Here is a 15,536-nt window from a genome sequence, read left to right on the forward strand (position 1 = left end):
TTATAGAGCTTATTGTGAGTAATCACCGGGTGTCATGACATTTCACTGCATATATGTATGAACGTATGTATATGTATGTGACAAATAATCTCTTGAACTTGAACTTGAACACCTTGATTGACTTGGAACATGTTCCAGTCTAAGTCACTCAGAGCGTCTTGAAGAGCCGCCTCTGATTGGTCTGACCATCCCTTTACGTCGCTCATCACCACCTGTAGAGCTCCATGATACACTGCAGAACACCATGATAGACTGTAGAGCACCGTGATAGACTGTAGAACACCATGACTGACTGTAGAGCACCGTGATAGACTAGAACACGGTGATTGACTGTAGAGCACCGTTATAGACTGTGGAGCACCATGATAGACTGTATTCAAGATTCAAGGGGTTTATTCGTCACATACATATACAGTACATACTTCCATACAGATATGCAGTGAAATGTCTTTGCAACGCACCCAGTGATTATGCACAATATGTTCTAGACTGAACACAATAACTATCTTATTTATACTTGACTAACTAACTGAAACTAGCTGATTCCTAAAACATAATGCAGTAAGTAAATAGAATAATATAGAATAAAATAAAATAACTCAGAAGTAATACAGAGTGGGGGTACAAAATAGAAATAAAGGGAATAGACTTATGTATATGGGATAGACTATTATGTATATACAGATATGTGCATTAAAGTGGCATGTGAATAAAGTGAGGTAGTGTGTGTGGAGATATACAGTACAGTATACAACAGTATGGCACACCAATACTGTAAAACTGAACAGAACAGCAATACAGCGCAGTATGCAGTAACCCAGAACAGTGTTACAGTATGCAGTACAGTATGCTACATACAGTACAGTAAGGTAGTGGGGCCTATGTGAGTGTCTCAGTGAGGACCCCTGGTGAGTTGAGCGTTGACAGTTCTTATGTCTTGCGGGAAGAAACTCTGTCTCTCTGTTCTCGCTGTGTGACTGTGGAGGCTCTTGCCTTACCACAGCAGATGGAACAGTCCGTTGTTGGGGTGGTGAGGATCCCTCATGATCCTGCAGGCTCTGCTACTACACCTCCTGGTGTATAGGTCCTGCAGTGAGGGGAGGGTAGTTCCAGTGGTACGTTCGGCTGAACTCACCACCCTCTGCAGGGCCCTCCTGTCCTGAGCGGTACAGTTCCCAAACCAGGCAACAATGTTGCCTGTCAGGATGCTCTCCACTGCTCCAGAGTAGAAAGACTTGAGGATCACAGCTACCTCCTCGCGTTAGACCTTCTCATCGCCGTTGTTTATCAGGCCCACCACAGCGGTGTCGTCAGCAAACTTGATGATGGTGTTGGAGGTGAACCTGGCCACACAACATGTGTGTACAGGGAGTGCAGTAGGGGGCTGAGGGCGCAGCCCTGGGGGGATCCTGTGTTCAGAGTGAGGGAGCTGGACATGTGCTTCCCCACCCTAACCACCTGGGGCCGGGCTGAGAGGAAGTCCAGGATCCAGGCACACAGTGGAGTGTTCAGTCCTAGCTCCTGCAGCTTGACAGCCAGTCTGGTGGGGATTATGGTATTGAAAGCTGAACTATAATCGATGAACAGCAATCTAAAATAGGCCCCCTTCCGGCCATCCAGGTGGGTGAGCGTGGTGTGCAGTACCTGGGAGACCGCGTCATCCGTGGATCTGTTCTGCTGGTACGCAAACTGCAATGGATCCAATGTGCGGGGGAGGGAGACGCAGATATAATCCTTAATCAGCCTCTCGAAACACTTCATGACCACCGAGGTGAGGGCCACCCGACGGTAGTCATTCAGGCAGGCTGGAGAGGCGATCTTCAGGACAGGAATGACGGTGGACCTCTTGAAGCAGGACGGGATTTATCAGTCATTTTTTAAGGTTTTAAAGAAAAAATGCCATGAAATTAATTATTTTTACATTTAAAAACGTTTTTGTAATTTATAATTGTTTGGGAATTTTTTCAATACAATCTACGTGTTTTGCCCATGATTTGGCGGCCACTTGCCATACCCTCGTCGCCCACCAGTGGGCCGTGGGCCGTGGCCCATAGGTTGGGAATCACTGCTGTAGGGCACTGTGATAGACTGCACAGCACTGTGATACACTGTGCAACACTATAGAACAGGTACACTGGCATGGAGCGGCAATCCACAGACGGGAGCTGAACTGCTCTCTGGAAGATTATCCATGGGGCCGACTATCTACTGCAAGGTCATCCATGGGGTGGACTATCTACTGGAAGGTCATCCATGGGGTGGACTATCTACTGGAAGGTCATCCATGGGGTGGACTATCTACTGGAAGGTCATCAATGGGGAAGACTATTTCCTGTCCTCCAATTTTTATCTTCTCTTTTCTTCGCTCCATTCTTCTTCTTTCTTGTCCTTTCTTTGCACTCCTCCGTTTGCTCCTCTCCTTCCCCCAGGACTATCAACTCATTGCTTCTTAACGAGCTGCCTCAGTTTAATGGCCTGGCGCTGCAGATCATCTGTTCCACGTTGGGAACCTTCAGCGTTCTGCACAGTGACCTGGCGTCCGACATGGAGCAGCTCTTCCAGGGCTTCGCTCAGCAGGTAAACTAGCAGTACTAGAAGTACTCTCGTAGTAATAGAAGTACTAGCTGCCCTCTAGAAGTACTAGATGTACTCTAACAGTACTCACTGTACTTTTGTAGTACTAGCTGTACTCTAGTAGTGCTAGCTGTACTCTAGCAGTACCAGCAGTACTAGCTGTCCTCCAGCAGTACTAGCTGTACTCTAACAGTACTCACTGTACTTTTGTAGTACTGGCTGTATTCTAGCAGTGCTAGCTGTACTCTAGCAGTACTAGCTGTATTAGCAGTACTAGCTGTACTCTAGCTGTACCTTATAAGATAACATAATACTCTATTTATTCCCAGAGGGAGATTCAGGAATCATTTTGAAGAACATTTCTATGTATATTTGGGGTGTCAGGGTAACATATTTTTCTGTTCAGCTTCCCCACAGTTCTCTGGAATCTGGTGCATTTTGGGAGTGGGCAGAGTGTGCAGTGCTGGAAGGGGCCAATCGGATGGCGACAGTGTGTCGGAATGTGGAGGAGACCCTCACTGCTCCTATTGTCCAGGTTAACCTAAACTTGACCCCAAATTAACTCTGAATTAAACCTAAACTAACTCCAACTTAACCCTAACCTAACTCCAACTTAACCCTAACCTAACTCTAACTTAACCCAAAACGAACTCTAACTTAACCCCAAACTAACTCTAACTGAATGCTAAACTAACTCCAACTTAACACTAAACTAACTCGAACTTAACCCTCAACTAACTCGAACTTAACCCTCAACTAACTCGAACTTAACCCTCAACTAACTCGAACTTCACCCTCAACTAACTTGAACTTAACCCTCAACTAACTCGAACTTAACCCTAAATTAACCCTAACTTAACCCTCAACTAACTCTAACTAACTTCCTGCATAAACTCACGGCTCCCGTCAACAGCCAGAAAGGTTACTTTGGAGTGTTATGGTTTTTATCCGTGTTTCAGTGAAGAATGGCATCATAGGAACGTGTGTGTGTGTGTGTGTGTGTGTGTGTGTGTGTGTGTGTGGTGTTTCTTAGTTTAAATCCGGTTGCTCCGGCTCAGCAAGCTCTCAGCTGAAGGAACATTCCATCAGCAGCATTCCTGGAATGTGTCCACACCCATGTCACAACTTAATACTTTTAATAGAGATCAATACATACAGCCATGTATCGATTAGCATCTCTGACTGATCAGGTATTAGAATCAATGTATATCCATTTTTCACACATTCATATTCTTTCTACTTCTTCTCATGTCGCTGCTTCAGCCTCTGACTCCGTCGTCCCAGCACCGTCTGAAGCAGCTGACCCAGAAGCATGGTTCTGGAAAGATCTACCAAGTGACTGGGGCCGTGGTGGGGAGTCGGGACCTGGACCTGAGCCTGGACCGGGGGGAGCTGGTTGCCATTATCACGGAGGCAGACAGCCGCGGGGACAGGAGGCGGTGGCTGGTGGATGCAGGGGGTGAGTGTCCCCTAGACCCCTTGCCTCTAACCCCCTTAGATCCCCAATTCCCCTCGCCCCTAACCCCTAGACCCTAACCCCCTCTCACCCCTAACCCACCTCGACCCCTAGACCAGCGGTGGGCAATTATTTTTTCCATGGGGCCACATGAGAAACAGAACATATTGTGGAGGGCCGGCCGGGCCAAAAGGCTGAACTCAATTCTGCATAATATTAATTGTATATCTTTATAAAAAGCAGTAAATAGCATTGTTTTGACAAGCAGGTAAGAGTAGGCTATATGTTATAATCAAGCAATGAAAAAGTGAGGTTCCCTTACAAAAAATGTCATTTATCAATCAAATTTCCCAAAGCAATGGTAAACAAATTTTGAACACTTTTTTTTACCATTTGTGACTTATATTAGTGAACATTTTCATTCACATTCCCTACAAAACACATTTTGAGTTTCAATACTGTTGGAAAGTGGGTCTTAGCATTATAAAGACATCACAATATTGTCTTTGTGCTCCAAACATTAAGCAAGACACATTATATTGAACTGTCACTGAACATCACTGAACTATGATTTTGAGAAAAAGGCTTCCAAAGAAAATGTACCAGTTCACTGCTAGTTGGTGCCTTTACATGCCTACATTTGAAGACTAACCACCTCATTTGGTGTTTTTAAGTTTTTCTTTCTTGTTCAGTGAGATAAATCTAGTCTCTGCTGGGCTTTAACAAGTGCATCGAAGTTGGGTTGAATGTCTGAGGTGGAGACGCGAAGCACAGCTGACAGATGATCATCGGTGAAGAGGATCTATACCTGGATTTTGTAAACTTCATCATTAAAAATGTTTGTTCACATATGTAGGTAGGAGCCAAAGAGAACCAACATCTTCTGAGCATGTCTCCTTATGTTGGGAAAGTTCTCCTCCTTAAGAGAAGAGTAGAAATCCAGCAGAGATCCTGACTTAAAGTGCTCTGCCAGTACTGCATCAGACTGCAGGTCAATGAGTACCAGCTGAACATCACTGGGTGCATTATCCACACTGCAGGTAAAGGGTGAGGAATTCATGTGCATTTCATCCTTGATTATTCTGAGATTTACATTTACATTTACATTTAGTCATTTAGCAGATGCTTTTATCCAAAGCGACTTACAAGGGAGAATAACATTCAAGCTACATTGCGACAGAGACATTACTGTAACAATAAATACTGCTAGGTAGTGCTAAGTAATTTTAGGTTAGGAGAGGAGGTACTCACTGAAGAGCTGGGTCTTCAAGTGCTTCTTAAAGACAGAGAGGGAGGTCCCCGCTCTGGTCATTTTTGGCAGCTCGTTCCACCAACGTGGAACTACAAATGAGAATAGCCTGGATTGCCGTGGCTGTATGGCCGGCAGAGCCAGGCGACGCTCATTTGACGAGCGCAGCATCCGGGGGGAAACGTGCTCTTACAAGAGCATTTAAGTAGGCGGGAGCATTCCCAGCAATCACTCTGTAGGCCAGCATCAGAGACTTGAACTTGATGCGGGCGGCTACAGGTAACCAGTGGAGCTCGATGAGCAGCGGAGTGACATGTGCCCTCCTTGGCTGGTTGAACACCAGTCGTGCCGTCGCATTCTGTATCATCTGTAGTGGCTTCACCGCACAGGCCGGCAAGCCTGTTAAGAGGGCGTTGCAGTAGTCGAGACGGGACATCACCAAGGTTTGTACCAGCAGTTGAGTGGCATATTGGGTCAGGTACGGCCTGACTTTTCGGATGTTGAGTAGTGCGAAGCGGCAGGACCGGGAGACGGCGGCAACATGGTCCGAGAATGTCAGTTGGTCATCAATAATGACACCAAGATTCCGTGCAGCCTTGGTAGGAACAAGAGATAGAGAGTCCATTTTAATATCAATGTTGTGATCTTCAAATCGCCTTCAAAACTCACCATGCAATGCCTAACATGGATGAGTACCTGCAGAGGTGATCAGCTGTTGGTGTGACTTCTTTCAGGGTTTGCATGTGAGTGAGAGTATTGCTCTCCAGTTGGCTTGAAAGAAACTGCATCTTTCTCATGAAAGCCTTCACCAGGCTGTGCATTTCATGAGCAAAAAGGCCCTTGCCTTGCAGTTTGGTGTTCAGTTCATTCATCAGTGCAGTCACATCAACAGCAAATGCAAAATCTGCCATGCAGTCCTCATCTGAGAGCTCTGGGATGTCTTTGCCTTTCTTCTCACAAAACTCTCGAATCTCTGCTTTCAGGTCCCAAACTCTTTTTAGCACTTTGCCCAGGCTGAGCCATCTGACAGCTGTGTGGTAGCCAATGTCACTTTGCTCAGTCTCATGCTCCTCCAAAATTGGGACAAACTGTCTGTGATTCAATGCCCATGCCCTGATGAAGTTTACTGTTTGAGTAACAACATCAATAACATGGTTAATTTTTAGCACTGACTCGCACAACACATGTTGGTATATAATACAATGCAAAAATTCCAATTTCTGATCTGCGTCGATTTCAGTCACTTTATCTTGCATACGTTTCAAAAGTCCGACCTTTTTCCCTGTAAGATTTGGACAACTGTCCGTTGTGACACCTGCCAGTCTGTCCCATTTCAATCCCAGGGTGTCCATGCACGCATTTACCTCCGTAAAAAGATCACTCGCTGTCGTCGTCCCTTTCATTGACCGCATTGCTGCCAGCTCCTCCGTAATCTTGAAGTCCGTTATCCCACGGACAAATATAAGTACCTGGGCTGTGTCGTGGACATCACAGCTCTTGTCCAAAGCCAAGGAGAAAAAGTCAAAACTTGCCACTTCACATTGCAGCTGAAGCTCCAGATTCCCCGCAATTTCCTCGATCCTTCTCGTCACGGTTCGCCTGGACAGCGGGACTTTCTCAAATGTCCCTTTTTTAGGGCATATTAGTGCTGCAGAGTCCACCAAGAACTCTTTGACAAACTCCCCCTCCGAGAATGGTTTACTGTTTTTAGCGATTTTGTGGGATATCACAAGGCTGGTCTTGGTTGCTGCATCCCTGGATGTGTGAAGCTTGGTAAAAAAGCCTTGCTGCTTTTGCAGCTTAGCTAGCAAAGCTTCAGATGTCTGTGCCCTTTCAGAATCAGTCAAGTTTTTGTATTTCTCCGCGTGTTTCGTCTCGTAATGCCAACTAAAATTGTAGTCCTTAAACACGGCGATCTGCTCCCCGCAAACTAAACACGCGGCTTTACCTCCGACTTCAGTAAATAAATATTTAGCAGTCCAATTTTTGTTGAAAAGCCTGCATTCAGCATCTACCTTTCTTTTTTTAGCATGAGCGGACATTTTTGAGGGCTAAAGTCGTCTTGTGACCTGCTTGTGACAACGATACAATCATGCGCACGTCTTGATATACGTATTGCATCATTATGTACGTGAATAAAAAACAACTTCATAATAATAATAATAATAGATCTTTATTGTCCACCGTGGTGGAAATTTGTCTTCGGACTACACACAACACACAGGCAGACACATACAAAGAACAGTAGAGATAAAATACAGTATTATGAGGGTCACACCAGAGAAATAAAACACCAGCACTAAGAAGGTGATAAACAAATATTAAACCACCATTGACTCTTGCTTCATCATTATCGTCATTATCATTTCATCATTATTGTCACTGTCATCATCAGGTCATTCTTTCAGATTAAGAACACTGACTGCTTTGGGGATAAAAGACTTCTTATAAATATTTGTGGTCGCTAGGGGAACTCTGTAGTGCCTACCAGAGTTCAAAAGCACAAGCTGACTGGAGAGAGGATGGGAGCTATCGGCTGTGATGCTCAAGGCTTTCTTCCTCAACCTCTCCTTGTACAGTAGGCTTAAGGCCTTTTGGGGTTTGCCAATGATTTTACTGGCCATTGACACAATCCTAGAAAGCTTGTTTGAAAGTTTACAGCTTAAATGACCATACCAGGCAGAAAGGTGAAATGTCAGAACACTCTCAATCATGGTCTTATACACAGTTTCTAAGACCTGCTGACTGACACAGAAGCTATTTAGCTTTCTAAGTAGGTAGAGTCGCTGGGAACATTTCTTGACAATATACTCTGTGTTACCAGAGAGGCTCATCTTGGAGTCTAAAACTGAGCCTAGATATGTGAAGTTCTCCACATTCTACGAGTTGGCCATTCAGCGAGACTGGCAGTATGGTAACATCCAGAGATTTAGACATGTTTAGTTCTTTTGTCTTTTTCACATTAATTTCTAGCTGGCTGGTGTGGCACCACCCTTCAAAGGCTACAGTGTGAGCTAGGTAGGCATCTACACCAAGGCGGTTTGGCTCAAATAGCAGGCCAACTAAGGCCCTGTCATCCGCGTACTTGAATAGTTTAAAATGCTGCTTGTTGATCATAAATTCATTAGTAAAAAGAGAGAATAACACAGAAAAAAGAGAGAATAACACATCCTAGGACTTATTGTGTGCTATCACCGGGTGCGTTGCATTACATTTCACTGCATATATGTATGGAAGTATGTATATGTATGTGACAAATAAAAATCTTGAATCTTGAATCTTGAAACAGGGGACAGAACACTCCCTTGTGGGCAACCTGTGCTCACAGTGAGCACCTCTGATGTGCTCTCCCTGGCGTAGACCTTTTGTGGCCGACAAGAGAGAAAATCCCTAAACCACCAGATTAAACTGAGCTCAGCAGCCCTTTTCAGCAGGATATTAATCTTCATTGAATTGAAAGCTGCGCTGAAGTCTATGAATAGGATCCTGGCATATCCTTTAGGATGCTGGAGATGTTGTGTGACTGCATTTAACAGCATCTATTCCTCTTATACGCAAATTGAAATGGGTCCAGCATAGTTGACACAGTTGCAGTGAGGTGGTTAACCAGGACTCGTTCCATAGTTTTGCATAGCACAGAAGTTAATGCTATGGGCCGGAAATCATTAGGTGAACTTGCACCTGGCTTCTTGGGCACAGGCCTGATTATAGAGTGCTTCCATGATAGCGGCACTGTACCGCTATCTTAGAGGAGCTGAAACAACCTAGTTAACACTCCTTTAAGTTGGAAATAACAATCTTTGAGAATCCTAGGCTTCAGTCCGTCAGGCCCTGGGGCCTTGTTTGGCTTGAGTCTTAAGAGACAGGCAGCAACCTCATCCTCCCTGATAGCTATGGGGGTTGCTGTTGGAAGGTTGTTACATATCTGATCACATTCCATGCTGTCATCAGTAGTGTCAAATCTACAGTAGAACTTGTTTAAGTCATTGACATCGATTTGACTACTAGGGCTCTCATCCTTTTTGGGGGGTCTGCCCATTAGGGTGTTTAGCCCCTCCCAGGCTTGCTTCACATTACCATTTACAAGCTTACTCTCTATTTTGTTTTTAAATTTCAATTTTGCCTTAAGGATGGCCCCTCTGAGCTTCCTCCTTTTCTCATGGACCAGAGCCATGTTACCGGCACAAAAGGCAAGCTTCCTTTCATTAATATAGCCCTTAAGCTCTTTAGACACCCAGGATTTATTATTTTGGAATATTCTGACAGTTTTCTTTTCAGACGTAGTGTCTTCACAGAATGTTACATATGACGTGATAATGTCTGTCAGTTCATGAACATCCTGGCAGGACTCAAAGAAAATGTCCCAAGTAGTGTCTTCGAGTCCATCCCTGAGTTGCTCTCTACTCCTATCAGACCTCACATGTATCTCCTTGGAGACAGGTTTCGTTCTCTTCACCACAGTTCTGTACTTGGGAAGTAGATGAATGATGTTATGATCCGATTTTCCGAGCGGGGGTCTGCATACACTTTTATAAGCATTGGGGACATTTCCATAGCATTGATCAATAGTCCTGTTTAAGCGAGTAGGGCAGTCCACATATTTCTCGAGAGTCGGCAAGTGCTCAGATAGATTGCCCGCGTAAGTCTCCGAGGGTAAGGATAGCTTGATCTGTAGAGCGAGAGAGCGCATTGTTATAGCTCTCAGCTATTCTCTCCCCTGCAGCCTCAAAGTTTGGACCAGGGACATATGTGAGAATTATCGTAATCTGTCCGTATTCCAGTGGACTGTAGAATGGTCTGAAAGAAACAGTTAATATTTCATAGTCGGGGGTGCACACTTGCTCTCGTATGCAAAATTGTGTGGCCCAGTTGTTGTCCACAAACATACACAGCCCTCCTCGATGGTTTTAGAGGAGCTGCGCTTTTCTCTGTCCGCTCTAATTGTGGTGTAGCCAGGTAGGCTTGGGGTTACATGCTGGTCTTTGAGCCAAGTTTCTGTAAAGCAGACCAGATTGCTCTGCCTGAATTCACAGTCATGTTTGGCTCTCGCCGCAGGCTCATCCAGCTTGTTGTTTACAGAGCCCACATTTGACAGGGTGATAAACGGAACTGGATACCTGCTTCCGCGTCTCCACAGCCGCTGTCTCACGCCGCCTCTCGATCCCCGCTTTTTCCTCTGTCCTCTCCGGCTGCCCGACCAGCCTTCAACCCGTTGGATTTCACCACAGTCCGCAGGTAGATCAGCAGAGAAGCGAACGCCGGTTGAGCTCAGTGACAGTAGCTTCTCCCGGGTATACCGGTAGGTGAGGGTGCTTTGTTCACCTACCAAACATAAGCTGCTCCCAGGTGCAAACGCCCCGAGGCAAACAATGATCTACAGCAATGTGAAATCCATGATCGTAGGCTACTTTAGGCTACAAAGTGCAACGTGCAATTCACCAGTGTAATCCACATAAAAAGAATACTTGAAAGGGTGAAAAAGTAAGAAAAAAAAAAAAAGAAAAAACAACATAAAACAGCAGACAGCGGTGAGCACAGGGTCAAGCAGCTGAGCCGCGCCCCCTCCAATCCCTAAAAGCAATGCCAAAAGCAATCCCATAAAAGCAATGCAGCTTTAGTCTATGCATGAGGTAAAATTTGAAAATATGTTTATTTTGTAATTTCCAATTAACCTTACACAGGCCGGTCAGGCCGCCAAAGAATCATCGAGCTGGCAGACCAAGGTACAAGCCAATGCCAAAACCAAGGCAGAGAACATCCTCTTTAGGACGGGCGGACACCCCCACCGTCGAAAACCAAGGTCTGCCGGTGCTCCAACTCAATGTCGAGGGCCTTACCATCGCAAAACTCGAAGTCATCAGGCATCTCGCCGATTCCAACAAAGTGGCAGCGGTCCTCCTGCAAGAGACACACTGGGTGTCAGATGAAAACCTCAAGCTTCCTGGGTTCTCCCTCGCTGGATCCATCCACAGCAAGAAGCATGGAATGGCAACCTTCGTCCGAGATGGTTTGAGCTGGGCAGCCACCAGCCAATCTCCACCTGGCTGCAACATTGAGTGGCTGGCCACTAAAATCCAAGAAACATCTGTCGTGAACGTATATAAGCCCCCACCAACAGCGCTGACTGCATCATCACTTCCATCCGTGACTGCTCCTGCCATCTATGCAGGTGACTTCAACTGCCAACATACGGATTGGGGTTACCAACACACATCACAGGATGGAGAAGCACTGAGTGAGTGGGCCTCTAACATTGAGGCACTACTGCTGTACGACCCAAAGGAGCCCCCAAGCTTCTGCTCTGCACGTTGGAACTCTTATACCAACCCAGATCTGGCCTTCGTCATATGCCGCAGTAACGACCTGAAACCGGAGAGACGTGTCTTGGACAGGTTCCCTCGCTCACACCACCGGCCATCCATCATCAAAGTACCATCCCTAGTACAGCCGGTAGCTGGCAAACCGGTCAGGAGATGGAACTTCAGGAAGGCGAACTGGCAGTCGTTTACGGTGGAAACAGAAAGAAGAACTGCTGGTCTCATGGACCCAGAAGCAGAAGACGTGGATGCTGCATACATTGCCTACTGTGAAGTCCTCCTAAGGGCAGCAAAGCACAACATCCCACGTGGCTACAATAAAAACTATATCCCGGGCTGGGATGAGGAGTGCAGCTGCCTGTTGCGCCAACACCAGCAGGCGATCACCAGGGAAGAAATGGACGCAACAGCAACAACCCTACTGCAGAAGCTGGATGACACCCGAAGGGCTAGGTGGACGGAAGTAGCGGAATCCATCGACTTCACCCACTCCAGCCGGAAGGCGTGGCAGACCATCAACTTGCTCTCAGGGAGAAAAACAACACCTCGTAGGTGTCCAGTGACTGCAGATGCTATTGCTTCCCAGCTCCTGAAAAATGGTCGCTTCCCTGATGCGGACAAAAACTTCGCACGACTGACATCGTGTGAGGTATCATCCCTCTCCAGAGCAGCCAGCGCTGATGCTAATCTCTCAGGAGACTTCACAGCAGCCGAGCTAAAGGCAGCAATTAAAAAACTGAAGCTGGGCAAATCACCAGGTCGAGACAATATCCACCCAGAGTTTGTTATGCACCAAAGTGAAAGAACATCTCAATGGCTACGCACATTCTTCTCATCATGCTTCCGGAGGTCCAAGCTCCCGAAGACCTGGCGCCGTGCTTCCATCATAGCCTTGCCAAAGCCGAACAAACCCGCCGAAGACCCGAAGTCCTACAGGCCCATATCCCTGCTCTGTGTCCCGTACAAGATTCTGGAGAGGCTGATCCACAGCCGCATTGAGCCAGTGGTGGACCCTCAACTCCCACCGGAACAAGCCGGCTTCCGCAGAGGCAGGTCAACGGTGGACCAGGTAACGCTACTCACCCAGGACATCGAGGACAGCTTCCAAGATAATGAGAAAGCTGGAGTAGTATTCCTGGACCTGACAGCCGCTTATGACACCGTGTGGCACCGTGGACTACACCTGAAACTGTTGAGAACAATCCCGGACCGGCACATGGTGAGATTTATCATGGAGATGCTATCTAACCATAGCTTCATCCTACAAACCAGCGATGGCCAGACCAGCAGGCTCAGAAGGCTGAAGAACGGTGTCCCGCAAGGCTCTGTCCTCTCACCAATGTTATTTAACATCTATATTCACGACCTGCCAGACACAACATCCAAGAAGTACGGCTATGCGGACGACCTGGCCATCATGCTTCGATGCCCAACATGGAACACTATGGAAGAAGGCCTCAACCGAGACATGGGCATCCTGGCAGACTACCTCCAGAAGTGGCACCTTCAGCTCAGCATGGGCAAAACAGTGTCTGCAGCTTACCACCTCTACAACCGGGAGGCAAGAAGGGAACTGGACGTGCATGTTGGCAACATCCGCCTGGAGTTCCAGCAAGCCCCCAAGTACCTTGGCGTATGCTTGGACCGGACGCTGTCCTACAAGCAGCACCTGGATGAAGTGAAGGCCAAGACAACCGCAAGGGTCTCGCTCATCCGCCGCCTTGCAGGCTCGACTTGGGGAGCTTCCCCCCAGACCCTACGCATATCCACGCAAGCCCTGGTCCTACCCGTAGCGGAATACTGTGCCCCTGCCTGGAGCAGAAGTCCACATGCGAACAAGGTGGATACTGTCATCAACAGCGCCCTCCGGATAGTAACTGGTTGTCTGAAACCCACCCCTGTGTCCTACCTGCCAGTCCTAGCTGGTATCGCCCCACCCAGTCTCCGACGGGAAGCAGCTACCCTCGCCCTGGCAAGGAAAGCCCAGAAGAACGACTGGCACATCCTACACAAAGCCACAACAACACCGGCACCACCATGCAGGCTCAAGTCTCGCCATCCCTACAACAAGGCAGCACAAGAGATGCTACAGTCGATCCCTGACGACTTGTCCAAGGACGCCTGGCTGGCAGCATCCTGGAGACAATCGTGGGAGTCAGCTGCGCCCTCCCGCATCCAACGATACATCCGGGACCCAGGAGGAGGTGTAAAAGGAGAAGACATGCCACGCCACCTATGGACCTCGCTGAACCGCCTGCGTACTGGCGTCGGGCGCTTCAAGTCCTCTCTAAAGAAGTGGGGCCTATCCGACAGTGCGTCATGCGAGTGTGGCGAACCTGAACAGACTGCCGAGCACATAATCACCAGCTGCCCCCTATACAGCCCACCCTCAGAAGCTGGCCTTTTTGACCTAGGACTGGAGACGAGGGCGTGGCTATATGACACTGAGTTGGCCATCTGATGATATACGAAAGAAGAAGAAGGCCGGTCAGAGTCAACCAAGGGCCGTATGTGGCTCGGGGGCTGTACAATGCCCAGGTCTGCCCTAGACCCTAACCCCCCTTTGCCCCTAACCCACCTAGACCCCTAGAACCTAACCCCCTCTCGCCCCTAACCCCACTAGACCCTAACCCCCCCTCCCGCCCCTAACCCCCCTAGACCCATAGACCCTAACCCCCTTCGCCCCTAATCCCCCTGACCCCCTCTCGACCCTAACCCCCCTAGACCAGTGATTCCCAACCTATGGAGGGTATTGCAAGTAGGCCGCCAAATCATGGGCACACATCGATTTTATTGAAAAAAATGAAAAAAATAAATAAAAAATGTTAATTACAGAAACAACTTTCTCCCTTCCAGTAGATAGTCGGCCCCATGGATGATCTTCCAGTAGATAGTCGGCCCCATGGATGATCTTCCAGAGAGCAGTTCAGCTCCCATCTGTGGATTGCCGCTCCATGCCAGTGTACCTGTTCTACAGTGTTGCACAGTCTATCACAGTGTTGTACAGTCTATCACAGCGATTCCCAACCTATGGGCAGCAGCCCAGTGGTGGGCCATGAGGGTATTGCAAGTTGGCCGCCAAATCATGAGCAAAGCACATCGATTTTATTGAAAAAATTAATAAATTATTAATTACGAAAACATTTTTAAATGTAAAAATAATTAATCATTTCATGGTATTTTTTTCTTTAAAACCTTCAAAAATGCATCATCACTGATAGATAGTACGCCCTAACATAAGTTCCTATGTCCAAGCCGGACCACGATCGACATGCACCTGTACGTTTTTAACTTGCGGTGACAATTAAAATGGATGGTTGGCAGCATCAGGAACACTGAAAAGGAAGGAAGACATTGGTACATCATCCACAAGCGAAGTCCGCGGGACAGTCCCGCCTGTCAAACAAAAAGCAAAGGTTTGGAGAAAGTATTGCGCTGAATATTTATCATTGGGATTTCTTTGAGCAGGCACAGAAGACAAACCGTAACCGCTGTGTATAGTGTGTTCTGAGATTTTATCGAACGAAGCTCTGAAGCCATGTAAACTGCGCCATCACCTCAAGACAAAACACCAACAGGACATTTCCAAGCCGCTTGAATTTTTCGATAATAACCTCAAGGAGTATCAGGGCAAGAAGAAAGTAATCGAAACGTCATGTAGGGGCACCGAGAACGCAAAGGCAGCAGAAGCATCCTATCGGGTTGCGCGACTCATAGCCAAGCTTGGTAAGCAATCAATCGGGGAGAATTAAATTTTCCCTGCCACAAAAGTGAATGTGGGGGTGATGAGAGAGGTGAGAGAAGGTGTGCAAGCCAATCAACCTCATCTCATTGTCTGATAACTCAGTCAAACGCAGGATTGAGGAGATGGCAGAACAGCTGATAACGAGCGTACGAGCGTACGAGTCCCCCCCCACCCCGAGTCGTTTTTATGCCCTTC

The 15,536-nt window shown here is 47.2% G+C and overlaps 1 protein-coding gene across 5 annotated transcripts in view; it reads left to right on the top strand.

The window, feature by feature from the left end:
- arhgef37 (Rho guanine nucleotide exchange factor (GEF) 37) overlaps positions 1–15,536 on the top strand; it is a 54,404-nt gene that overhangs the window by 25,333 nt on the left and 13,535 nt on the right. For 4 of the 5 annotated variants that reach the window (XM_080007994.1, XM_080007995.1, XM_080007993.1 and 1 more), the window contains exons 10-13: positions 1,621–1,680; positions 2,430–2,577; positions 2,981–3,109; positions 3,838–4,033. In XM_080007994.1, coding sequence (XP_079864120.1) covers positions 1,621–1,680; positions 2,430–2,577; positions 2,981–3,109; positions 3,838–4,033 — 533 coding nt within the window. The remainder of the gene's footprint in view (positions 1–1,620; positions 1,681–2,429; positions 2,578–2,980; positions 3,110–3,837; positions 4,034–15,536) is intronic. The other variant, XM_080007996.1, reaches the window with a different exon arrangement.

The sequence above is a fragment of the Zeus faber genome (genome assembly GCF_960531495.2).
Source record: "Zeus faber genome assembly, chromosome: 10".
Taxonomy (NCBI): Eukaryota; Metazoa; Chordata; class Actinopteri; order Zeiformes; family Zeidae; genus Zeus; species Zeus faber.